General features: G+C 43.2%; 1 protein-coding gene across 2 annotated transcripts in view; it reads left to right on the top strand.

Annotated features, from left to right (window-relative positions):
- Positions 1–26795, top strand: part of LOC124777442 (cilium assembly protein DZIP1-like) — a 286339-nt gene that overhangs the window by 179841 nt on the left and 79703 nt on the right. For both annotated transcript variants that reach the window (XM_047252852.1, XM_047252853.1), the window contains one exon: positions 3933–4132. In XM_047252852.1, coding sequence (XP_047108808.1) covers positions 3933–4132 — 200 coding nt within the window. The remainder of the gene's footprint in view (positions 1–3932; positions 4133–26795) is intronic.

Genomic DNA, 26795 nt, shown 5'->3' with positions numbered 1-26795 from the left:
GGACTCACATACTAAGTCATACATATAATACATAGTTACAAAGGGTAAGGTATGAGGAATGCCGTGCTGTATTCATGTTCTGTCAGCGAGGAGAATACGATGATCTTGCACATTTATATAACTAAAAAGGTATAGCTGGTATCCTCCGCTATTATGTAATACCTTGTTTGTCAAGATCACAATAAGTGTTGAATAATTATTAATTCCAAGTTTCTTCTGCTGGCCATTTTCGCAGCAGCTGTATATAAATTACAGTGGCTGAAAGAAAAATGCCTTCTGATGCTGCACATTAAGTTTTTTTATTTATCTTGTGCACAATTTAAATAAAAAGCTTAATGTGCAACATGTAAAAGGCATTTTTATTTTGAACCATTGTAATTGTTATTAATTTTTAATGATTTTCATAAGAGTAGTCACTTACTGTTATGATGTAACTTTTGTAGTTTTTGTGGTATACATGATATTAATGTCTCAATATGTGCACCTCAGTGCCGAGATTACTCTGATGTGATTCATTGTAAGTAACCCCAATCTACCATATTGCAACAGCCGCCATCTTCAGTTCCAGTACTTTCATCCATGTGCTGGTACGCAAGCCAATGCTCATCTCACCCCTTCCAAGCCTTGGTAAAGCCCACTTCCATTCCTCTAAATTGTTCGCCATGGCTGGCGACCGCTTGACCCTCGTCACTGTGGCTGGCCGCAGCCCGACTCAGCACCTCCATACCTTGCCTCAGCTCCTTAACCAACCTGTTACTGACAACTATAAGATTTCAATAACTTTCGGTTGCTGATAGCTCGCCACCATATGTGTTATATTGAAAGATTCAACACCGCTGAAAATCATCAAACACTGAATAAGGAGGAACTGACCAAAGGAGAGTGCCACTTATTAAGTGGAAATTGGATAAGAGTAACTGTGATCTAATGGGCATGAATGGTTGCTCTTTGCCTCAGTCCATCTACGGCAGACTATCTTGAAGTATTTTGATGATGCTCCAACATCTGGTCACTTGGTATTCAGGCTTTGCCTCAGTCCATCTACGGCAGACTATCTTGAAGTATTTTGATGATGCTCCAACATCTGGTCACTTGGTATTCTGGAAGATTTCAAACAGAATCAGACCTAGGTATCAGTGACCAGGTCTCTATTGTTCTGTTAGATGCTTTATGAGCCACTGTAAAGAGTGCCAGCAGCAGAAGCATATGGCACAGTTACTTCTGTGGCATCTGATATAAATGTCACCTGCAGCAGCACCATCCACTGAGGAATCAAAATTATTCCACCCACTAAGCTGCCACCAGAGCTGTGCCAAGTGCTGAAGCTCCAGAAAATGCAAGGTTCCATGTAAAAGAGATCAGTCTCAAGCATGGAGCACTCCATGTGATGTTCTTTAATCATTGGAAAGTTTTTCTGTCGAGACTAGTATCAGAGGTAATTTAATGTTGCGACTTCTCTCAGTGGATGACATATGCATACTGCCCACACCCGAATGGCCTCACTGAATGCTTTAATATAAGACATTGGGGTACAATACTGTCTTGTGTGACATTCACATATAACACCGTGAAGCTGCACACTACAGCCTCCACAGTGTTCTTTCTACTCCACAGTCACAAGGCTGAAACAACAGTGGATGCATTGTTCCCATTTCCACCAGACAGTAATCAGAGTGACTATGTGCAACACCTCATAACCAGGACTGATGAAACAAGACAGGTGGCTCACTTACGGCCCCTGGATGCCCAACAGATTGACCAGTACCACTGTAACACCAAGCACCCACCTATGAGATACATCCTGGGAGACCTGGTATGAATTTTTAGTCCTGAGTGGAAAAAGATACTGTTGAGATGGTTTCTAAAATGAGATGGTTTCTAAAATGTTACTTTGGGCTGTGTCATATCCTTTGTGGCTTGTCAGATATCATATACAAAGTTGAGGATTATGGCCCTTCATCAGGAAGACAAAACATGCAGATACCTTGTCTATGTCCCCTGATGTAGCCCTACTACAGTCCTAAGGTGCAGATTGGTGATGGAGACCTCTTGTCCAAGGGAACAGAAGGCCTACTTGATGGTCATGGAGGGCTACTTGATGCTCATCGTAATGAAGAAGATGAAGATATTACAAAATGACCTGAATGCAAGGGTCCTCCAGTGTTGTCATGCAGAGGACCATTGACAAGATCTAGATGTAGGATGCTGTTGTTGGCTCGAATGAAAGTTTCTGAAACTGTGGATCTAACTTTCTCCATGAGAGGGAGCAATGCTACAGGTTGTGCTTCTCACATGGTGAAGCAGCAGTTAGTATCGCTGGCTGGGGTGCCGTGTATCGTCAGTTTAGATCTGATCACCAGCAAATATTTGTTATTTAATATTACCACTAAACCCCCAATTCCTTAATAATTTAACTCCCATGTGTTGTATTCTCATTAGCCACTTTTATGTTGTCTCTGTAGAGCTCTGCCTTGGGAAGCTAGGAGGGGATGTTGGTTAGTGGCTGGTATCCTCCTCCTATAACACAAACAGCATGCAATTAATAACTGGGTTCTTTATTCATAAACAAAGAGTTACTTAACATAAGTTTCCATGTGCTGTGGTACAAGCTCTCTTCTGTATAGTCCATGTAGCCTCAATGCTGTTGAAATAGAAGTCCACTACGTTCACTATGAGGTTTCTATGTGCTACGTGTCTCTGTGCTAGAGGCTAAGTCTGCGCCTCCGTCTTGGTGACATGCTGGAACTCCATGGCTTACAGATTCGAACTAACTGGAATGAACTGATGTAACTCAACAGCCCTCTGGTCCACGGCAGTAATCCTAAATACTGGCAGCTGAGAGGGCATTGGCGGTGTGTTTCCAGCGAGTCTTGTTGTTGGATTCTTTCGATATTCTAGTAACCTCTATGCCACATGGTGTGCTGGTGCCAGTGTACGGAGCACACCATGTATAAAACAACTTCAAACTCCTGATTACTTTATGAATAAGTTAATGTATTCAAATATTTGATATAAAGCATGCAAGCAAGAAAAATCTAATGTAAAGTTTGAAAATATGTTTAAAGTTTGTCAGAATTCGCTATGTGGTCTCATTGTCAAACACTGCATGATTTGTGAACCATTTTAAGTAAAAGTTAGTTTTTCACTCATCTCAAAGTTCATGACATCATATCTCGTAAACTATGTATCGCACAGGTACGTAATTTTGTAGGTATATTCAGTGGTATGTAAGTTGTGTGGCAAATATGGTGAGTAGTAAAGAAGTAATTAATTAAAAAATGTCATGTTTGATACAGCAGTTTTACTGCATGAACAGTGAAAATGTAATAAGTGATAAACTTCATTTTTGTTTTGGCATTTTGTGGTTGGTATCAGTGATAAAAAGTTCCATAAAGACTTGAAATTATATGTAAATTTTGTTGCAAGTCACTGAGTGCTGTCATGTTTAGATCAACAAATGATATGAGAAATGCTTTGCATTGTCTATTTCTCTCATAGGCCACTGGGTTGCTCAGCATGTTGGACAGGTTTTTTCTGCAATGAGATTAGGAATGCTACACTTTATAGCTTTGAATTTTCCAATTTTCCTCATTAATTTAAATAAGAACTCCTGTCATTGGGAAGAAAGCAAAAACCACAGTTCTCCATTTTACAGCTAGTTTCTAAAAATCAGATTGTAAGGGGGGGATTTATTTTGCTACTTTAAAATCTGACAGTTACAATTAAATGCAAGTGACTGCTTCATCTCATTTACCAGTTTTACTCTTCAATAGTAGAACGATCCTTTCATTGTATTAATTCTGTGATTACTTTCAGATTTTCTGTATTAATGGGAGGTTAATTTAGTATCTCAAATTTTCACATTTTGTTCATCATGAGCTGCATTTGGAGTACTGAGTTGTAGAGATGTATAATTATTTTTGTGTTTGCAGGATTACTGGCACAGTCTCTCATAGGTAAAAGATTTTCTGGTGAAAGGAATGCAACTTCAAAGCACAGGCTAGAAACCAGAGCTTTTGATAATAAAAATACCTCACTCCAAGGAAATCGCCCACGAACTTCTATGAAGAACTCTCACACAAATTCGAATGTTCCCTCACAAAGTAAAGTCTACATTGAGCCAGCACAATGGGTATGTTTGATATAAATAACATTATATGGTGTATGTTTGCACAAAAAATATGCTTTCTAAGTTTTATTGCTATCCATTTATCGACTAACAGTACAAGCCCCTGACTAACAACTCATTCTGTGAAAACTGCACATCAACAGCACTTCCCATTTCTGAAATATTTTCTGTGCGAGTTTTACGTGTTTCACTCTGTGTTTGTGCATATACTTTAATTCATATTTAGAGTAAAAAAAAAATGCATCTATGAGCACATGTTTGACATCCGCAAGTGTTTGAACTGCATCACTGGATTAAATTAAAGTATCAGTGCATTACGAATTTTTGTGGGTCCTGTTCTTAATATTGCATGTAAAAATATCCATTTGTTTGCTAATGGAAAATAAGCCTAATTGTACTGGAATTGCAGTACACTATACAAATTTTAACAGTAGTATATTGAGATTGCCACTCCCTCAGCTGTCACCTACATCACAGTTCTGAACTATGCAGTGAGATGACTGCCATCTCCTCCATAGTAAAGAGATATGTGGCATCTTGACTGGCACCTTACAATCCAGTCACCAGCCGCATAACAGAGTGCCACAGGTTGCTATGCTGCTAAGACGCACACAACCGAGCTGCAGCTCATCATACCTGTGACAGCTGCTGTGGTATCAAGTGGATGCCATAGCACTGAAGTTACTGGTACCAGCCCATATCCACGGGCCACATGACACAAGTATGACTTTCCAGTACTCCTCTGCTAGGTGGCTTTATAAGATGTTGCCTAGCAGCTTGCCATTCAGGCTGCGAGTTACGGTTTGCTCATTGAGCTCCATTTGTCATAGTGCAGTGCATGCCAGTCAGAACCAGGATGTCAGTAGCGTAGCAGATATAGATACTATCTACAGTAATGTTTCCTTATGGTGCAGACTGTGTACTCAAACTTTACCTTCAAGAAATGTTATTGAGTATTCCAGTTTGACATCAGATTTGGACTATCTTTCTATTGCATTCATTCTGAAGCAGTTATATGTCAGTAGTTGCACCAACACCAGTTGCTTGACTGCATTTTTTGCTGGTGCTGCCATTATGTGCAACTGATGCAACAGCACAGCTTCTACATCATGCACAACACTTCCTGCACGCCACCAAACTACTTGTACAGTGCCTTGCCTGTCTCAATTTACCCTTGCCCAGGAGTCAGCTGTGCTGCTCCCACTCCCTCTGAAGTTCAGCAACACATTGATTTCATGGCCTGCCTTCCTTGCTGCACTGGATCACCTCCTTCATCTTTCTGCTATTTCCCCTTGCTTAGCATACCTGCCCCCAGCATTGCCTCCCTTGACCTTCCCCAACACCACTGCACTGAGACCACCTCTTCAGGTTCTGACATTGCTGACACACTCGGTGATGGCCCTGGCGCCTCTGCAGGCTCCAGCACCACTGGCTCCATGCCACTGGTTCCACCGAGCACTCACTTCTGTGCCTCAGGCTCTGCTTTTGAGGCTACTGGTTCGTGCACCTCAGGCTCTGCCTGCTCCTGCACCTAGCACTCCATTGGTTACTGCACATAGTGCTTTGTTGGTTCCTGCAGCATGGGCTCTGCAGATTCCTGCACAATGAGCCCTGTCAGATCCTGAACCATGAGCCTATCTGGTCCCTAAGCCACAAGCCCTGCTTGTTCCTGCACCATGGGCCCCACTGTCTCCTCAGCTATGAGTCCCACTATCTCCTGAGTCAAGGGCCTGACTGGCTCCTCTGCAGTGGGTCCCTCCTGCTCTGACACCTCCTGCTCAAATGCTACCAGTTCCTGCACCAACAGTTCAGTGTCACCAGATCCTGTACTGCCATGGTGCCTGCTAGCTTCTGAGCCACGACCCCCACTGGTTCCTGCCTGTGCCGTGCCCCCCCCCCCCCCCCCCCCCTTCTGCCTGCAACTCCTGACACCTCATGCTCCAATGCCGCCCATAACAGTGCCACCCACTCTGGTGCTGCCTAATTCAGTGTCACCAATTCTGGTGCTGCACTGCCCACTCCAGTGCCACCTGCTCTTGTGCTGCCCCACTCCAACATCTCCAGCTCTGACATCTCCCACCCCATGACCTCCAGCCCTGCAGCCCTGGCACCACCACCCACAGCATTGTCTCTCTTGGTTCCAAGATGGCCACCACGCTTGCCACTGGTCCAAGCCTCTCTTCTGTTCTAGCTCCACTGGCATCCTCCTTGCTGCCAGCCCACACGTTGCCGTCCTGCGCACCACCAGCCCATATGCCACTGTCCTGCATGCTGCCAGCACACTAAATGCTTTCCTCCATTGGCCCTGCACTTCTGCTTCCAGTGCCTTCAAGTCCTGTCCTCTTTGTGACCTCAGCATCTTGATCTGGTGGCAACAATGCTCTGTCCACTGGTGACTCTGCCGACCACACTTTGTCCCCTCTGGACATGTTGCCCTTAGTTTGCCCCCCCTCTTCTGCCTGTTCCAGACATTTAGTTCACATCCTCAAAGCCCTGCATCCTCTCCTAGGGTTTTTTCCTTCAGCATGTGGTTCCCATTTGCCTCAGGTACTTGTTTTCTCCTCCTTTGTGAAACACAACACACTTTCTCCTGGGCCCTGCTCTGCATCCCAGCACTCAGGTTTCCTGTCTTGGACATATTCGGTCATAGTCATCTCCTGTATCCTCCAGTCTCAGCAGAGTGCATGTCTATTCTCTTCAGGACACTCTCCATGAGTCTTCAGTTGGACTTCCCCAGTGCGCCAGTATGTGCCGATCGTGGAAGTTTTGGTGCAAGCATGGTCTCGCAAGGTCACAGCACATTCAGTGGTTTGGTCACCCTGTTTTGATGACAGAATTGTGTGTCTTACTTTCTAGGTCTGCTACTCTCTGTTTTCTGTCACACAGGTGTCTCATATTTTCTTCTCCCTGCTTCCAGTCCAGATCTTTGCCATGATTTTGGCTCTGCAGTTCCACACTGGGACACTGCCTTCCTCGAGGAGGCACTTCCCTGTGATGGCTTTGCCATCTCTCCCTTGGGAAAGAAGGTTTGCTGCATCTGCAGTGTCATGTTTGTCATAGCTGACCAATTCCAGAGGGATGGTGGAGCCATCTCCTCTGTGGAGGAAAGGGATGCTGCATCCTTGGCTGTCACCTATGCTGCAGCTGCTGACTACATAAAGGGGGAGCTGAGTGGTCCATCATCTACTCCGTAGGTTGTCAGCCACTGCAGTATATGGGAACATTACAGGGCCATGTGTTGGCAAGCAGCAGCTTGCCTCTGCAGGCCACGTGATACAAGTATGTCTTCAAAGGACACCGCACAGCAGCTTGCCAGTCAGTGTGGGAGTTCGAGCTCCAATTAATGAATTTGACATCAGCGTTCAGTGAGTTCACACAGGAAGACCACACACTGACTTTATTGTAGGTGGGATTCCTTCAGTGGGGAAACTCTTGGTTGCCAGTTAAGTATAAATATCCTGTGTCTCATCCATTTGTCACCATCTCCTCTTCCTCAGCTAACTTTCGCCTACATCTCTCACCAACAGAGAACACGCAAATGTTAAAAGGCATTCATAGCAATCGGAAAACTGCATATCGTCACAGTGGCATCTCATGTCCTGTAGAGGCATTCAGTAGTCCCTTCCATACTTTAATCTGTTAATGTGTTCCTTCTACTCAAAAACACAGAAAAACATTCTCACTTACAATAATGTTTATGTCTGGTATGGGGCGATCACTCTTCAGTCAGTTGGCACATGCGTGCCTCCTACAGAGGAGGCCGGTGACTGGGTGTGGGGTGGCCAGGTCTCTGTAGTAAAGTCCATTACAGTGTTCAATAGAATTGAGATGAGGCATCTTTGCGGAGGGGTGGGTTGAATGGGGTCACACTAGCATACTTACAGCTATGTTCTTCAGATCATTTTGACATGATTCGAGAGCAGTGGGTGGTAGATTGTTTTCCCGAAGTTCAAAATGCGAACAAATGGAGGCACACGATCAGTGAGAGATATGGCAGATAAAAGGGTCTCATTTTGTGTTGTGTAAATATCCCCCAATACATGAATTACTTCAGCAACTACCTAAATAGTAATACACAGAGGGAAGAAAATTGCTACACCAAGGAGGAGTTGTCCAACATAAACAAAAGTTGGTAGGCATGTTTCTACACCTGAAAGATGGTGACTGTTCACATTTTGCGCCAGTTGCATAAGAGTGTCACTAGTAGTGCCCTATGAGGCTGCAAATCGGGTTTGTTTTAAATACATGCTCTTACGGTTGTGAGCATGTTACCTTAGAAATGAGATGTAGTGAGTTAACGTTACTTAAGAATGACTAAGGTCACAAAGATGCCATTATCAACAACTCACTGAGTTCGAATGAGATCATGTAATAGGGCCAGGAAAAGCTGGATATTCCTTCTGCAATACTGCGGAAATATTTGCAGGAATGTAGCTATGGTACATGATTGCTGGCAGCGGTGATCACTGGAATGTATGGTCACAAGAAGACCAAGCTTTGGATGGCCAAGTGCTATTACTGAGAGGGAAGACCATCGTGTTCAGCATAATGGCACATTATACTTTGTATGCAGCAGCAATGTGAGCATCAGTTGGCAGTACAATGACACAACGAACTGTTACAGGTTGGTTACTTCAAGGATAGCTCTGAGCAAGATGCCCTGTAGCATGCATTCCACTGACCCCCAAACACTGCCATTTGCGACTTCAGTGGCATCGAGTGAGAGCTCATTGAAGGGTAGAGTAAAAGTGTGTTGTGTATTCTGATGAAAGCTGGTTCTGCCTTGATGGCAGTGATGGCCATGTGTTGGCAAGGAGGCCAGTTGCGGGCCAGCAATCAACCTATCTGTGTGCCAAACATACTGGACCTACACTTGGAAATATGGTTTGGGATATGATTGCATGTGACAGCAGGAGCACGCTTGTGGTTATCCCGTGCACCCTGACTGCAAATTTGTACATCAGTCTGGAGATTCAACCTGCTGTGTTGCCATCAGTTTAGTAACTGAGCAAGCACTGTCCCTGGGACGGCAATCAACTAAGTCCGTGGAAGAACTCTATGACTTAAGTGCCGAGAAGCAGAAATCCCTGAATAGTCCAATTCCAGCTGTAGTCGATAGTCTAGATGAGGGAAGACCAATTGTTGTGGCATTGAGGTATCAGCAGTGGCGAAGTAACAATGAAGTACAAGATAAGACTGCAAAGTGGTGTGCTGCATGCGCTTATAAAGCCCTGGCGGCTGAGAGATATGCTCACCTTTGCTGAGTCTACAAAGATGTGGCATAGTGCTATTGGTGTAGTACCATTGTGCAGCTATTTGATGTGGGTATACCATCCAGGTGTTGCTAAGTTACTGTGGAGGCAGCTATGTGCAGGGCCACTCCTGCATTGTACAGCTGGGTGGCACTGTGCATGAGTCAGGAAAAGCCAGCCGTAGGCTGTGTGACGTGTGACTTGTGGTCATGTGGTGGTAGGTGCTATGGTGTTACCACAGTTACCATGGCTGTTAAACTCTGGAGGTAAGAATGTTCCCTGAATTGAGGTACTCCATATACACATTGTCATGGTAGAACGTAAAGAACCCAAAACCTACATGATCTCAGAGATGGAGTGTCCCATGCTTAAGCCATCCATGATTTGGCCATCATCAAATGCACCAAAATCACATATAATGCCCATCCTGCACTCAACTGTCAGCCAATGGCCAGAACAAGGTTCAGGAGTCTCGTTGGACAGTTGTGGTAGGAGCACTTTTTCTGCTTTTGTTAAAATTATAATTATCAAGCTAAGAAAAAGTGTAAAACTTTCCACTTTCAAAAAATACAATGGTTGATTGAGGGGGGGGGGGGGGGGGGGGGGAATTAGGAATGGGAACAGCTGTGTAGATAGGTGTAGACCATGTGCTAACAGAAAAGCTGTGTAGGGGTGTAAGCCAGGTAGAAACATGCATAGAATTAGAACATGGTCTGTGGGAATAAAGCATATATGGAATGTGTTGGAGGGATACCTTTCAGCTTTACAATTCTGAATTGCTAGTGTGTGTGTGTGTGTGTGTGTGTGTGTGTGTGTGTGTGTGTGTGTGTGTGAAGCAACCATTCAAGTCCAACGTGCTGTCTTTAATAACAGGCTCTGCCACTGGTAGTGAACTTACCTTCGTTAACTGGTTAGTGGTCGTATAGTTATTGGAACAAATTTTTTTACAATATGGCTGCTTTCACGGGCAACCACTCCTCAAGTGCTATATCATACATGCTAAAGGCCCAGAATAAGCCAGCACATCCTTTTCAGAAGAACACAGCTGTATGTGTCTGTGTAGTCTGAAGAACACAAGATTGCAATCTGAACTCTTTTTTTTTTTTATATAGCTATACAATTACCATGTGTCTCCATGATATTATGAGTTGTTACCTTTACTCATTTCATTGTTTGTTATCCTTCATTCAATGTGGTCTGCCATCAAAAAGAATAAATAGAGTAGAAAGTTATAAGATCTTGGTCAAATAAATTGATGAAAATCACAGATCTGTTGAAATATTTAGGTCTACATATTTTTGTTGTAATGATTATCACCAACTTTGAAGTTACAGAAATCAATAACTTAACACATTATGTCAATGTTGGAAATATGAATACTTCACAGTTGATGTCAGTGGAGCTAAAATCCCCATCCGCTCATTCAGATGTAGGTTTTCCTGAAAAGGACCACTTTCCTTCGCTATTGTTATCCAGTCTAGGCTGTGCTTTATCTCTGACGATTTTGTTGTTGATGGGAAATTGATCCTTTCATTTTCCTTGATAAAGACCTGCTTATAGAGAGCAAAGCTTTAGGTTGGTACAGTTTTAATCTGCTATAATGGTTTATTCAGTACATATTCTACTACAGAGAGAAACTTTCATCTTAAATTAAACCGGACCATTTTTTTGTTGGCTATTTTAAGTTCCATACTAAATCCACCTCCACTATTTTACTTTTTCAGTGATCTGAAACCTTCACACATAAACATAATGCCATCAGGCATTACACTTATCAATACGATGTCGAATCTGCCTGCACTCATACACACAGAGTGTAAACTGCTTACCACTCCTTTGATTTCAGACCTTGATCTCATTCACTGTGATTCCTGTTCCCTTTGTCTGACCAATAATTGTCTCACTTTTATGGCATGAATGGGTATGTGGGAATAGAAATTGTTTCATAATTGCTTGAATAATTGGAAAAATTGATTGGGAAAAATAGTTGAAAGAAATTTGAAGGTGATTTATGAATCTGTGCACAATCTTGGGTGAAGCTTAACTGATACCAATATCAATACAGTCTAGGTCAATAAACTGCTTTGCTTTAATTCCATTGTGTTTAGTCTTGATTGTGACAATGTCAATGCAGGAATGCTCCTCTGGATACCGCATAAATTCTTCGTGTCTGCACCGAACCTCTTGATGCAGAATCTCAGCGGCAAGTGAAATGATGAACAGATAGGAGTTGACCTCTTAAACATGCGAATAAATATAGCTTTTCCAGTAACTTTTTATGTATAACACATTTAATGAATGCGGTTGAAGTACGCATTTTTAACAATGCTGGTATGACGGATCCAAGCAACGTCCGTACGCTACCACTTCTCAAAATGAGAATGTGAAGATACAGGAAATAATAAATTGGAGATCATATTTCTTATTTCGTTTCATACAGATATTTAATTATGTATCCTTGCCACAAAACAACTCATTAATTTACCTTTGGCCGTGTTTATAACTCTTGCATTTTACCTATAGCTCACGTATAAGAAAAGAAAAGAATGAAAAAATAATGTGATTCAATGCAGTTGCCCTCACTGTGCAATGACTTCATACGGAGGTGCACAGTGTCTGAGCTTATTTCCTTTTTTGAAGGTTGGTAATCCTAGCCGGTATGGGCATAGCCTTTATCTTCAGACGTTGGAGTTATCCTGAGTTGTTATCAATTTATATGGGTATGTTAGCTTCTTTTAACCCATATATGTAAAAGTTTTCTCTCCTAACAAAGTGCTTGATGTAACTGCATAGTCCCATTATTGTCAGTCAGCATCTGCACAGTGTTTAGCTTGAGAAGTATGCATGCGCAGTCCAACGTCCAGTATTGTCACAGTCTGTGCACACATGATCAGTACAAGGCCAGAGTGTCCATGACGTGGATTTACAGTAGCTTACTCTGCACAGATTCGTGAAGCTTGTGTTCAACAGCATAATCCTTTGTGAAATCATCGATGTCGTGCCAACTGGTTTCCGTATCAGCGGCCTGAGGAATTTATTTCATGTTGTTGCTCTCACTTATTCGGTGGGGAGACCAGCTTTACATCTGACATCCATCGACAAGGTAAGTTCGTTGCTGCTTTTATGCAGTTGCCGAGCACAAAAAATTCATGCTACATGAAGTGTTGCCAATTTTAGTTTACCACGTGCACATCCATGTATTGTCGTAACACACGTACGCTTACACTTTGGAGCCAGGTTTCATATGTCTTTGCACTTTGTTTTTGAGTGTCTTTCATACAGTTGCATTACATAAAGTTTCTATAGTGTCCTTTCCACATACTGTACACATAACATAACATAATAAAATACAAATTCAATTACAAAATACATTTACCCTATTCATTTGTTGACATGCCATTATCGTCGCTCATATACATTATAGTCTGTAACACATGCTCTCCCCTATTTATATGTAGGGTCATTACTTGTCATTTTGTTTGATTTTTTTTTCGTTACATTATTCGATTCCAATTACATGAGTACACATTTTACTCTCATTTGGTTATACATGGTTCATATAACATTCATACAATAATAGAGTCTATTTTCATTTATAGCATAAATTGACATACATTTCATTTCAATTTACAGTGACTTCTTGTCGGAGCATATTTATAAATTCAAAAGAATCAGAGAAGCAAACCGTAATCACTACAATTGATACTACGCGCCGCTCAGATAACTACACATGGCCTTGCCTCTATAGCAATCTCTAGAAAGGACCTACACACTACAGGGTTGTGGAAATTCCATGGAAAGGCATTTATGTGCTCAGTTATGTCTCATTAATGGACTTAACTGTGATCCCAAGAAGAAAATAATTTGTTGTTTATAAACACAACTCAAATTTGATGATACCAATCATATCAAATATTTATTCAGTGTATAAAGGGCAGCTCAGTATTTACTTGTTATGTTCATTGTATAAAGGATAACCACTTCATGTGCTGAGGTTTACAGAATTGTATCACAAATGTTGTATGTTACATATAATGAGCGTAAACAATGGGCATGTAAGTAACAAATGTGCATAAAAATTTCAACGTAATTCAGGTTTTTGACGCTTTCATGGGTAGTCGACACTCAAAGTAGTTGGGTTTCAACCCCTTTATTATTTGGTAGTACTCAACCTTAGTTCATCATCGTGATATGTGATTTACTGCAACTCTTTGCTTCTTCACATACTTTCACACTAACACATTTATACATATCATAAACTTACAACTGTATTTACTTGTAGTGTGGTCCTTTCTTGTGTTTATATGGTACTTAACACTCTACAAGCATTTATTTTTCTTCACTTTAGGACGTGTCGATTCATCGTTCCCCTGGAAGAAAAAACATAATACTAACTTAAAACTAATTCTTCATAGATACGTGTATACTGGCTCGATGGCTACTAATACCTCTTTCATGCAGTCAACCATGTACTCATTCACTTCAATGTACAGTCATGCTATCACAAAACTTATTTAATGTCATATGTGCATCGCTACTTACTTTATAAATCTGAAAGATAAAATGTATTAGAGACATGGTGTGACCTCTTATTCAGTTTGCCACTTATACTGTACTCGCTTGTTTACCTGCAATAAGACTTTTCTTGTCCATCAAATATAATTAGTACATGCACTTTCAACACTTAAATTTGTAAATATTGAACATATATAGATATAATGTATATAGTAGCATGCCTTAAATAAATATCTCGTAGTTTATCTTCCCTTTCCTGTGTATATAATCCCTTACCTAATATCTATGTGTGTTTGTGTATTGTGTAGATAGTCATAGTTGTAGTATAGACTGTCTCTTAATTTTCTATGTCCCTGTTTATTGAGTGGGCTTTACAACTGCTAGTGCGGGCTGTAGCACATCCAGCTGTGCATGCGCTGTGTTGTCCTGATACCACTTGCATCACGGCAAGTTGCTTATTGCATTGCTTACTACCGTGTGTTTCACAAGTTCATTCATTTGTTTACAACTGGGCTACACGCAAGGCAAAGCGTTGTATTTAGAGTATCATCGTCTCTAGACACATTAAAGTAAAATTATTCCTTGTTACAACCACTCATCTCATCGTTTACACATTTAACATATAAGAAAAAACACGAACAGAAATTTTCCTTAACAACTAAAAAGATAAATTCTGGAATGTGACTTTCCAGCATCCTAAATCTAATATAATTATACATATATACAACTTACAGGTTACATAGCTCTTCTACAAAATATATAAACGTTCTCAAGTCTTTTTGTGGGTAAACACCCTCGTCTTTACCCATGTTCTTGTGTACCAATCTGTATTCTCCCAGGTAAGGGTTTTAGTAATTATGTATGGTCCGGTGTGTAGTAGTTGCCACGTACAGTTCTGTTTTCCAATTTACACTCATTATTTTGATACAGATCATCTTTCACATCACTACCTTGATTGTATCTGATAAAGCAAGAGTTGATCAAACACATGCCCCAGCTCTCCTCCCAAGTCACAGAATGGGGGCCTACCATGACCGGTTCAAGTTATCCGGCATCGTGTTTGCATTAGTCTGTGGGTTAGGGTAACTTCAACTATATGGACTGTTGGTGTTTGATTATGCCGGTTAGTATCCTGTGAGGCTATCAACTGAATTTCTCTTTGCCTTGGCATGTTATTCAGCATATGTGCATTCCTTTGCTGGCCGAATTCCACTGTCTGTGGATTATTTGAATGTTTGGTATTGTTTTGTGTTTGCCAAGCGATTGGGGGTATTGCTGGTAGCTCGTGTCCGTACATATTGTACAGGCTGGCCATACTCTACTTGTCCGTTGTAGTTGTTTTTGTTAAATTTTTGCCCATTTCTCTTACATCTGCCCTTGAATTTACATCTTTTGCCATTGTCATTGTGATTACCAGTACTGTTACATTAGGTCTGTGTGGGGTAAGGTTGCCATCCATGTTGTACTATGAATCCACTGTTCACTTGTTGGTCCGTAAATCTCTGTGGCACTATCTGCAGGTTAACAGGGTTGGTTTGTACTGGTCTCTCTTCATATATCAAATCTATTGAGTCCAGTACAGACAGAAAGTATTTTGTGTCATATTCTGGAATGGTGATGAGTTTTCCCCTAATGTGAGCAGGAAGACGGCACTTTAAAATTTTCAGCACGCCTACTTGAGATACCGGGTTTGTCCAGTATCTGGTTTTATTCAAATATTTTTCAGAATAACCCCTTAAGCTTTCATGTTTGCTATTGAACAGAGCTGGATTGAGTACTTCACATCTGAGCCTCTCTTATACGGCCTCAGTCCAATATTTCTCCAGAAAGGCTTTCTCAAACTGTTCATAGTAGTGGCTGTGTTCCGTCATGTCCGTAGCCCATAGCAGAATGTCACCCTGTGTGTATCCAACAACAAATCTAATTTTGTGGGATTGGATCCAGGTACGAGGTAAGACATTTCGAAATGCTCTGACGAAGATCACCCACGAGGTTTATTCCTTTCCCTTCAGAGGTAAATACTGGAAATTGTCGATGCCTAAGTAATCCCTTGTCTGCAAGTTATGTTGACAAAAATGCTGCGCTGTCATTGACAGGCATGTTTATGTTCGCTTGTGGTGTAGTGCATGTCAATTGCACTTACTTGACAGGTACAGCTGCCAGCAAGTGTTGCTGCATTCTGAAACCTTTGCTATTTTCCTTCGGCAGGCTAGCCAGGTATTGTGGGTAACCAATGAAAGTATCTAACTTCTCTAAAAGCATGGGTTTGTTTTCTATCAAATGTTGTTTCAGAATATCAGTAGTTTTAACAATACTGCCTCGTAACCTTTCCTCTGCTTCTTTTAAACCGGAACCTATTGTAGTTAGAAATTGACTTTCTTTCTCTCTTAGAGCTGCTTCTACTATATCTACACAAATCCTGCACTCTGACGCTACATTTTTAGCAAGGGTGTTGCCCTTATCCAGCAACCCAGCTTCAGCTTTTCCATTATTTCCTTTACACCCGCAAATATCTTGCCTCTCTGTGTTTTTTTTGGCAAATTTTGACTCTAAACTTAACTGGTTCACTCTTAGACTTAAGTTTTGTACTTCTCTAAGTAAGTTTTTGCATTATGTCTTGCAGCTCACTGACTGCATTTGTCACATTTTATACCGATACATGGACTTGGGATTGTCTCTCCTGAATTTGGGAATATGCTTCACTGAGGTTTTGTAGCTCACCTGCTAGTTGTTCCTGTTTATCATCTACGGTTGACTCTCTGTCCGTTAATGTATTTATATTGTGGGATATGTCGATAATTATTTCTTGTTTCAGTTGCTTATCCTGCTCTGTCAACGTCCCTGATAGTTCATCAGATAATTCAGTGCGTATAGTTTTGCTCACCTCACCTCACTGTTGACTAATATTATTCTGGAAATCATTAAATGCCCGTTTTGCTGTGTAAACTGTTGTCCTGTACCCTTAAGTAGTTGTGTTACGCTTTCCTGAAATTCCTGTTGTTTTGTAAACTGTTGTGTTGTTTGTTGCACGAGTTGTATTGTATTGTATGTCTCACTAGTATTTACATTGTTTTTATGAACTCTTTCCTTTTCTTGCATTCGAAATGTCGTGAGCAAGTAATCAAAGGAATTTTTGCTGTTGTGCTCTTCAGTTTCACTATTCAAAGAATGTTTACCAGTGTAGAACTGAGAAATTGTCTCATCAACCTTCATAAAAGTGACATCGTAATTAGTTATATTACCAGTGTCATCATCATTTATTGATAGTGGGACACCGTCCTCATTGTTTTGGTTGCCATCAGCAAGTTTACAAGTTGGCGTGTTACATTCAGCTTTTGCCAAGCTTGGATTTCCGACATCTTGGCATAATGCATTTTGTAATGAATTTTCAACAATGGTCATTTCCTTTGATTCCATTGTGAACAGTTTTTAACAAAATAATGGACAAAATTTTTCAAAAATGAATTTTTGTCTGTGTCGGCACTTTTAAATTAAAGTAGGTTTAACTGTGTATTTACTAATGAACCTGAATATTATCTGACATAGTCTTATGGAATTTGAATGACTTATCTTGCTCTTTGATGATGACTTTGTACAAATTTTCGTCTTTTCTGTAGAAATGTACTTTCTGTAAAGGATATTATTTGGAAGGAAAAGAGATTATCTACTGCCAGACAGGCGGTGCCAAGTGCAGCCATATAAGCATACAGCGTAGTAGCTGCCTACCTTTACCATTGAAATCAGCATTCCCAGCTCATCTCATTTTTAGGCAGAATTTAATTTTAATTTGCTCCTTCAATGTTTTTAACATTTCCAATTCTGTGGACATATAACAAATACGATGAAAGTTTCATTAGTTTCTTGTAACAATAGTATGAGTCATTTATCTTGAAAATTTTTATCTCAACAATTGAACGGTCTGTTCATATTTCACTCAACACAGTTCATTAAACTGTCGACATTGAATAGGGATGTGGGAATGGAAATTGATTTATAATTGCTTGAATAATATGGAAAAATTGATTCAACAGAATCGTTGAAAGAAATTTGAAGGTAATTTATGAACCAGAGTGAAGTTCAACTGATACCAGTATCAACAGACCTTTAATATCAATACATTAAAGGTCAATAAACATAATTTGCATTATGTACTGCTTCACGTTAATTCCATTATGCTTAGTATTGATTGTGGCAGTGTCGATGCAGGAACGCTCCTGCGGATACCGCGTAAATTCTTCTTCTCTGCACCAAACCTCATGATGTATGATCTCGGCTGCGAGTGTAATGATGAACAGATATGAGTTGACCTCTTAACCATCTGAATAAATATTGCTTTTCCAATAACTTTTAATGAACTGACCCAAGCATACAGATATTTAATGATGTATCAAAACTGTTGTGACTTGGCAAGACAGCCAAGTCACTATGCGAGGAAGCCGAAATGCACGCGTTTACGCTCACGCAGACTGGTGTGAGGTCTGGAACATTACAAGGAGTTAGAGTAGCCAAAAATAGTACATAGCTTCTGGAATACTTAACTTTAATTCATAATTGTAGAACATCGCTCTTGATGATACAGAAGTATAATAGCAATAATAACAAAGGATAATTGCGCCTTGCTAGGTCGTAGCAAATGACTTAGCTGAAGGCTATGCTAACTATCGTCTCGGCTAATGAGAGCTTATTGGTCCGTCATCCATCTGTGGCAAAGTCGGCTGTACAACTGGGGCGAGTGCTAGTAGGTCTCTCTAGACCTGCCGTGTGGTGGCGCTCGATCTGCTATCACTGACAGTGGCGACACGCGGGTCCGACGTATACTAGCGGACCGCGGCCGATTTAAATGCTACCACCTAGCAAGTGTGGTGTCTGGCGGTGACACCACATTCCTCCCCCACAAATCGGCGAACGGTTGTGTTATAAGGCTTCCGCCCGCTGTGGGGAGGACCCCATGTTGACGTATGCGACGAGGTGGGGAGCTCAACAACAGGCGAGGCTGTGCCACCCGCACCCGGCCATTCGGTCCGAGGGGAGCTAGGAAACGCCTGAAAACCTAGTCCAGGGTGCACGCCAACATGCGGTGTATGCGCCCGTAGAGAGACAGGAGGGGCCGAAGGGTCGACCTCCATCGCGTCGGGGTACCCGACGGGCGAAGACGACATCTGGTCCGGAGCGGGCAAGAGGTCCATGTCGGAGGACAGCTGGTCACGGGAAGCGATCGGCGGCCCGTGACCCAGGGAGGCGCTTGGCGGCTGCAGCGATGCGTCCACTGAGGGCGGCGCCGGCGGGAGGACCGCCGGCGGTGGCGGCATGTCGCCATGGGGCAAAATGGAAGGCATCGTCGGTAACACCTAGGGATGAGGCGAGCCAGTAGATGGGTCCCCAGGGCGCTGACTGGATGGCACCATCGCTGAAAGCAGACGGGGAGCGGCAGAACCCATGCGACGACAGGCGCAGCTGATTGAGATGCCAATGCACCTCACCAGAGGCCCCCAAAACCAGATACATAGCGCGGCCGAGGCAGCGAAGAATGCGCCCTGCGAGCCAACGCCGTGAACCGCGATAGTATACAACGTCGCCTGGAGCAAAAGCAGGTGTCTGCCGCTGCACAGGAACCTGATGCGGCGGATGTAGCAAAGACATCAAGGTTCGATGAGGGCGACCGTGAAGCAGCTCAGCCGGCGAGCGACCATCTCGGGGCTGAGAGCGATACGAAGACAAAAAGAGCAATAACGCGTCCTCCCGAGAATGCGACCCTTTCAATTTCAACATCTGGGACTTGAAAGTCCGGACCAAACGTTCAGCGGCACCGTTTGACTGTGGCGAAAATGGCGCGGACGTCAGATGTTGAATACCATTGGCCTTGCAGAATGACTGAAATTCTGCGGACATGAATTGTGGGCCATTGTCGGAAACAATAGTCTGTGGAAGACCTTCAATGCAAAAGATAGCGGACAACGCTTGGATGGTGGCAGAAGACATAGTGGAAGACATCCGGACAACAAAAGGAAAATTACTGAATGAATCAACAACAACCAACCATTGAGCATTCCAGAATGGACCGGCAAAATCGATGTGTAAGCGTTGCCAAGGGGAAGTGGCTTTTGGCCCTGCAAAGAATTTCCGTGGTGGTGCGAATTGTTGTTCGGCACATGCCATGCAAGAAGAGCACATACGCGTAATCGCAGCATCGATTCCGAACCAAGTACAGTGCTGACGAGCAAGTTGTTTCGTTCACACTATACCCCAATGTCCTTGGTGGAGAAGCCGTAAGACAGAGGACTGTAACAAATGTGGGACCACGACACGGGACTGATCATTATCAGAACGCAACAACAAAACACCACGTCGTACAAAAAGTCTCTCCTTGTGAGCAAAAAATCGGTGAACCAACGGATCCTCGATCCGTGACTTTGACAAGGGCCATTGCGTAGCAACAAAACGCAAAACGGTAGCAAGGACAGGGTCGGCAGCTGTGGCTGTAGCTACACGACGAAAATCAATTGGAAACGATTCGACCACATCATCAGTTTCCGCATCAATGAACATGCAAGCAAGTTCGGAGGAATCGAATGCTCTATCCTCAGCAACAGGCAAACGGGACAACGCATGGGCGTTTCCATGCTTAGCAGTGGACCGATACAAGATATCGTAGCGGTACTGCGAGAGGAAAATAGATCAGCGAATGAATTTCTGCGCTGTACGTGGAGGTACAGGCTTGGGCGGATGCTTGGGCGGATTAAAAAGCGATGTCAAAGGTTTGTGGTCTGTGATGATGGTAAAGTGACAACCATACAAGAAATCATGAAACTTTGTAACACCAAATACGAGAGCCAAAGCTTCTTTCTCGATCTGTGAATAATTTCTTTGTGCTGACGAGAGCAATTTGGACCCAAAGGCAATAGGGCGATCATGCGAACCATCTTTGTGCGCAAGCACAGCACCGATCCCGAATTCCGATGCTTCTACCATCAACAAAAGGGGTTTCTGGGGATCGAAGGGCGTAAGGCAAGTATTGGAAAGCAACGCCGATTTCAACTGGCGAAAGGCGCATTCGCATTCCGTCGTCCAGACGAACGGAATACCTTTACGGCGTAAGCGATGAAGCGGAGCTGAAATGGAGGAGGCATGGGGGATATATTTATGGTAATAATTAATTTTTCCCAGCACACTCAGTAGCTGCTTCAAATTCTGCAGTGAAGGCAAGTCTTGTATGGCACGGAGGTGCTCTGGACTGGGATGTATGCCTTGGGCATTGAGTACATGTCCCAGATATGGCAATTCACGAGCAAAAAACACACATTTTTCCTTCCGCAAGCGAAGACCATTTTGTCGCAAGACCTGAAATAATGTTCTGAAGTTGGCTAAATGTTCTTCTTCCGTCTTCCCGGAGATCACAATATCGTCCAGATAGTTTGCTGCAGTAGGGACCGACGCACAAACAGTTTGCAGATATTGCTGAAACAATACAGGGGCGGATGCACACCCGAATGACAGTCTTTTGAATCGGTACAATCCAAGATGCGTGTTAACCACCAATATGCGCTGGGATTCTTCGTCCACCGGTATTTGCAAGTACGCATCTGCTAGGTCCAACTTCGAAAAATATTTACCCGGGCACAGTTTGTCAAAAAGATCTTCCGGGCAGGGTAAAGGAAAAGTAGCAGTCACAAGTTGTGGATTCACTGTTGCCTTGAAGTCCACGCAAAGTCTCAACTTTCCGGAAGGTTTTTGCAAAATGACTAAGGGTGAAGCCCAGAGAGAAGCCTGCACACGTTCAATTACACCTTGTTATTCCAAATCATTTAATGTTCTTGCGACCTCATCACGCAATGCGTGGGGAACATTGCGCGCTCTGAAAAATTTCGGTTGCGCGTTTACTTTCAGTTCCAAATGTGCTTCATAGTTCTTAGCGCAACCAAGGCCCGGTGCAAAAATGTCTGCAAATTCTTCACATAGACGAGAAACACTGGCTGAAGGCACAGTCTGGTTCACTGAGAGGACCTGATTTACGATAGACAACTTAAACAACTGAAATAAATCTAAACCAAACAAGTTCACTGCAGAAGAAGAACGAAGGACGTAAAATGACACAAGTTTTGTTTGTCCCTTGTATGTTGCAAGAAGGCTGCACTGTCCTAACACAGGGATAGCTTGTCCGGAATAACTATGTAACTTAACATTTGCGGCACGCAACGGAGGTGTGCCCAGTTGTTTGTACGTGTCTTTATTGATCAATGAAACTGCAGCTCTGGTATCGAGCTGGAATGGGATCACCTTGCCATTAATGTCCAAGTCTACAAAAAGTTTATTGTCCTGTTGATGACAAGAGCGACTGTCTCTTGCAACATGGACTGACACTGGTACACAATCACTTGCGACTTGACGTGATTTCCGTCGATGTCGATGCACACTTTTTGTGGGACGAACACAGTCACTGTTAGAGAGAGTGGCACTGGGCGGAGTGGAATTAACTACATGAATTTCCATGGGCGAAGGTCCATGAGCCTGAGTATCCTTGGTTCGATTCCGGCGCGAAGCAAAGGGCCTGGAATGGTTGGTAGTGTCCGTTCGGAGCTTTTTCTGGCAAACACTTTGAACATGTCCTTTTTTATTACAGAAAAAGCAAATAGCTTGGCGTGACGGGCAATTCTCACGCGAATGTCTAGTTGCACACCGCGGGCATGATTTCACTGCGTTTGCGTGCTTGCGCGGCACACGTGGCTGCGCGGAAGGGCAGCTTGCCCAGCGGGCCGGTTAATGTGACACACGGCTGGCGAAGTTTCAAATGATTCCTGAGCAAAGTCAAGTGTGTCTTGCATATCCAATATGTCCATCACTTGTTGAAGGGAGGGATTGACTAGTTTCAAAATCTGTTCCCGTATGCGAACATCAGAAACGTTCTGTGCAATTGCATCACGCACCATAGTATCTGAATAAGGGAGTCCACATTCACACTCAAAAGCACAATCCCTTGTAAGGCCTTGCAAAGTTGCAACCCACTCCCGATTAGTCTGACCGGCCGTACGTTTGGTACGAAAGAAAGTATACCTTTTTGCAACTACATTGACTGATTCTTTGAAATAGGCATCTAAAGCAGACAAAATTTCTTCGTAGGACAGAGTTGCTACGTCGCGTCGGGGAAACAATTTCACTATCACACGGTAGGTGGACACACCTACACAAGAAAGGAGATGAGGCTGCCACTCGTTACCTTGAATTCTGTAGGCAGCGAGATGGGATCCAAATTGGCATGACCACTCCGTCCAGCTTTCCATTTCCGCATCAAAATAACGAAAAGGTGGTGCAGCTGCGTGTTGTGGCTGCTGTAGTAGTGGAGCGGCGGCTGCCGCATCGTTTTGCATAGCACGTTGACCCTGGACGAGCTGTCCAAGGGCATCCAATAACGCCTGCGTCTGCTGATTCTGCAAGCGATAAAATTCGGACAGTACATCTGGAGATTGTGGCGAAGCCATGACACAAGGAAATTAGGGCAATACGAACGCTAAAGCCTCTTTTGAGACTCGTCGCCAAATATGTTGTGACTTGGCAAGACAGCCAAGTCACTATGCGAGGAAGCCGAAATGCACGCATTTACGCTCACGCAGACTGGCGTGAGGTCTGGAACATTACAAGGAATTAGAGTAGCCAAAAATAGTACATAGCTTCTGGAATACTTAACTTTAATTCATAATTGTAGAACATCGCTCTTGATGATACAGAAGTATAATAGCAATAATAACAAAGGATAATGGCGCCTTGCTAGGTCGTAGCAAATGACTTAGCTGAAGGCTAGGCTAACTATCGTCTCGGCTAAAGAGAGCTTATTGGTCCGTCATCCATCTCTGGCAAAGTCGGCTGTACAACTGGGACGAGTGCTAGTAGGTCTCTCTAGACCTGCCGTGTGGTGGCGCTCGATCTGCTATCACTGACAGTGGCGACACGCGGGTCCGACGTATGCTAGCGGACTGCGGCCGATTTAAAGGCTACCACCTAGCAAGTGTGGTGTCTGGCGGTGACACCACAAAAATCCTTGCCACAAAAAACTCGTTAATGTACCTTTGTCGGTGTTTTATAACTCATTCAGTTTACGTATAGCACAAATATAAGAAAAGAAAAGAACTAAAAAGTAATATGATTCAATAGAGGTGCCAATCATGACGAAAGATTAGTGTATGGCTCTCTCTTACAGTAATATATTTTATTAGTGGCTTATGATGGCATCTTTGCTGGATGAACTCATTTATTGTAGTGTTTAATTATTTTCCTTCTGTAAAATTTATTGCAAAATTATTTAAACCTCATATGGCATTCCTTGGTGTTGAGTCCTGTCTCTGTGTCTTCATACTTCTGTTTCCTTTAAGTCCAGTAACATTAATATTTTCAGTTCAACACTAGTCACTGCTACATCCTTATCATTTGCTTCTCTGAATCTAACACTAGTGCATTTTAACATTGGAAATGGCATGGATTTTTCTGGTATATACTTGGCTATCTAACCAACTATACTTTAGTTATGTCAATGTCTTCTATACGAGCTCTGTTCAAAAAATTCCAGAACATTCGTAATTTCGCGCCAGTGGTGTGTTGGAGCGAAATGTGATTGGCATCCCTGCACATGCATGTGTTTAATTGTAACTGCTGGGAGTTTCATTGTTGCACCTCTGTTAGTTATTTTTCACTACTACATTGAATAGAACATTGTGTCACGTAGTTTGCGAATTTCAAGATGGCTAAATTCGAGGAGCAATGCATCTGCATTAAATTTACACCGAGCAAGGTGGCACAGTGGTTGGAACACTCAACTCGCATTTGGGAGGAGAACGGTTCAAACCCATGTCCGGCCATCCAGATTTAGGTTTTCTCTAAATTGCCTCAGGCAAATGCCAGGGTGGTTCATTTGAAAGTCCACGGCTGACTTCCTTTCCTAATCTGATGTGACTGATGACCCTGCTGTTTGGTCCCCTCCCCTGAATCAATCAACCAACCAACTGACCATTAAAGTTTGCTTGAAACTCAAGAAAACTCTTACAGAGACACACCAAATGATGGAGGAAGCCTACAGTGATGAGTACTTAAGCCATACTCGGTGTTACGAATGGTTCATATGGTTTAAGACTGGCCAGATGGAAGTTAAAGATGATCCTTGTTGAGGATGCCATTCAACATCTACCGCCGATGTTCATGTCAGGAACATTAATCAAACTGTGCATGCCAATCAAAAATTGACTGTCCGAGAGGTTGCAGAAGAACGTAACATTTCAGTTGGATGATGTCACTAAATCCTGACATAGCATCTTGGAATGCATCATATTGCCACTAAGTTTGCCCCATCGCTCATGAGTCAAGACCAGAAAGACCTTCGCCTCACAATCTGTGAAGAGCTTTTGTATCACACAAATTAGAACACCCCCCTGCAGGTTTGGGGGTAAGAATAGGCCCGCAGTATTCCTGCCTGCCGTAAAAGGTGAATAAAAGGAGCCTCAAATGTTTCGGCCTTTAATGTGATGGTCCCCTAAGGGGTTTGACCACTACATTTCTAAATTTTCCATTAGTGCATACCATTTGGGGAAGGACGCCTTACGTGGTGCATCTTAAATCCATCTTGCCCCAAGATCTGGCACACCCGATATTGTCTTGTAGTTGGACTTTCACTGAGCTTCCGGCCACATCAGCTGCAGTGTGTTACAGGTAGCATACATGCCCTCCATTGTGCACTTCCATCTTCGCCCTCGTGATATACATGGATATTCAACACCCGACATCCAGCACGGTAACCAGTCCGTGTTGCTGGGGTCGTCATGTACCATCTTGGTGGTAGCCCTCTGACTACACAGGGATCGCACTACTGATGCCTGAGCTGCTACCTCCCCATGTATGTTGAGGAGTTGATGCCTATCCCTCTGGGGCATCAGGACTCCCAGCAAAGGCCATCCTGCCAGGTGGTCTTTGCTGTGGCTGGGTGGCACCTGTGGGGAGAGCCCCTGGTCGGAGTGGGTGGCATCAGGACGGATGACCTGCAATGAAGCATGGTACATCATCTCTCGCTGGTGGGCCTCCACCAGCAGTCTCTAAGGGATCAAGGTCTAACCTCAGTGGCAAGAAATATGATCCAAGATCATTTCCCTCCCTGGCCACTCCATGTGAGGAACATATGGCTCAAGATGGCAGTGCAGATTATTCACCCCGGTACCTCGTCTGTATGCGAGTTGATGGTGAATCGTTTATGTCGATGAAGCCTCAGTTTTTTGTGGAGCATTTAGAGGACAAGTTCGGGGAGGTGGAGGACTTGTCCAAAATGCACTCTGGATCAGTTCTAATCAAAACAGCATCCTCTGCGCAGTCACGAAGGTTGCTTGCTTTTGACAAGTTGGGGGATGTTTCAGTTACCATCAGGCCCCATAAGAGTTTAAACAAGGTCCAGGGTTCTATATATTCCACAGGGATCTTCTTCTGCCATCAGACGATGAACTATGCGCCAACCTAGAATGACGAGGTGTTCACTTCGCCCGGCGCGTCCATCAGGGTCCACGGGATAATCAGGTAGTCACCGGTGCCTTCATCTTGGCCTTCGAGGGTGATGTCTTACCCGAAAATGTCAAGGTGATGGTTTACCGCTGTGATGTGAAGCCATATATCCCTCCTCTGATGTGGTGTTTTAAATGCTGGAAGTTTGAGCATGTCATCCCGATGAACTTCCGGCATCACGTGTTGAGATTGTGGACATCCTTCGCATCCCAATACTCCATGTGCCCCACCTCCCATCTGTGTTAACTGTGGAGAACACCATTCCACCTGCTCGGCGGACTGTAGGGTATTCCAGAAAGAATGGAAGATCATGGAATATAAGACCCTGGACCACCTGACCTACACTGAGGCTAAGCAGAAATATGAGAGGCTAC

This window comes from Schistocerca piceifrons, chromosome 2 (assembly GCF_021461385.2).
Source record: "Schistocerca piceifrons isolate TAMUIC-IGC-003096 chromosome 2, iqSchPice1.1, whole genome shotgun sequence".
NCBI classification, from domain to species: Eukaryota; Metazoa; Arthropoda; class Insecta; order Orthoptera; family Acrididae; genus Schistocerca; species Schistocerca piceifrons.
Note: the sequence above shows the minus strand (reverse complement) of the source record. Positions and strands in the feature narration are given on the sequence as shown.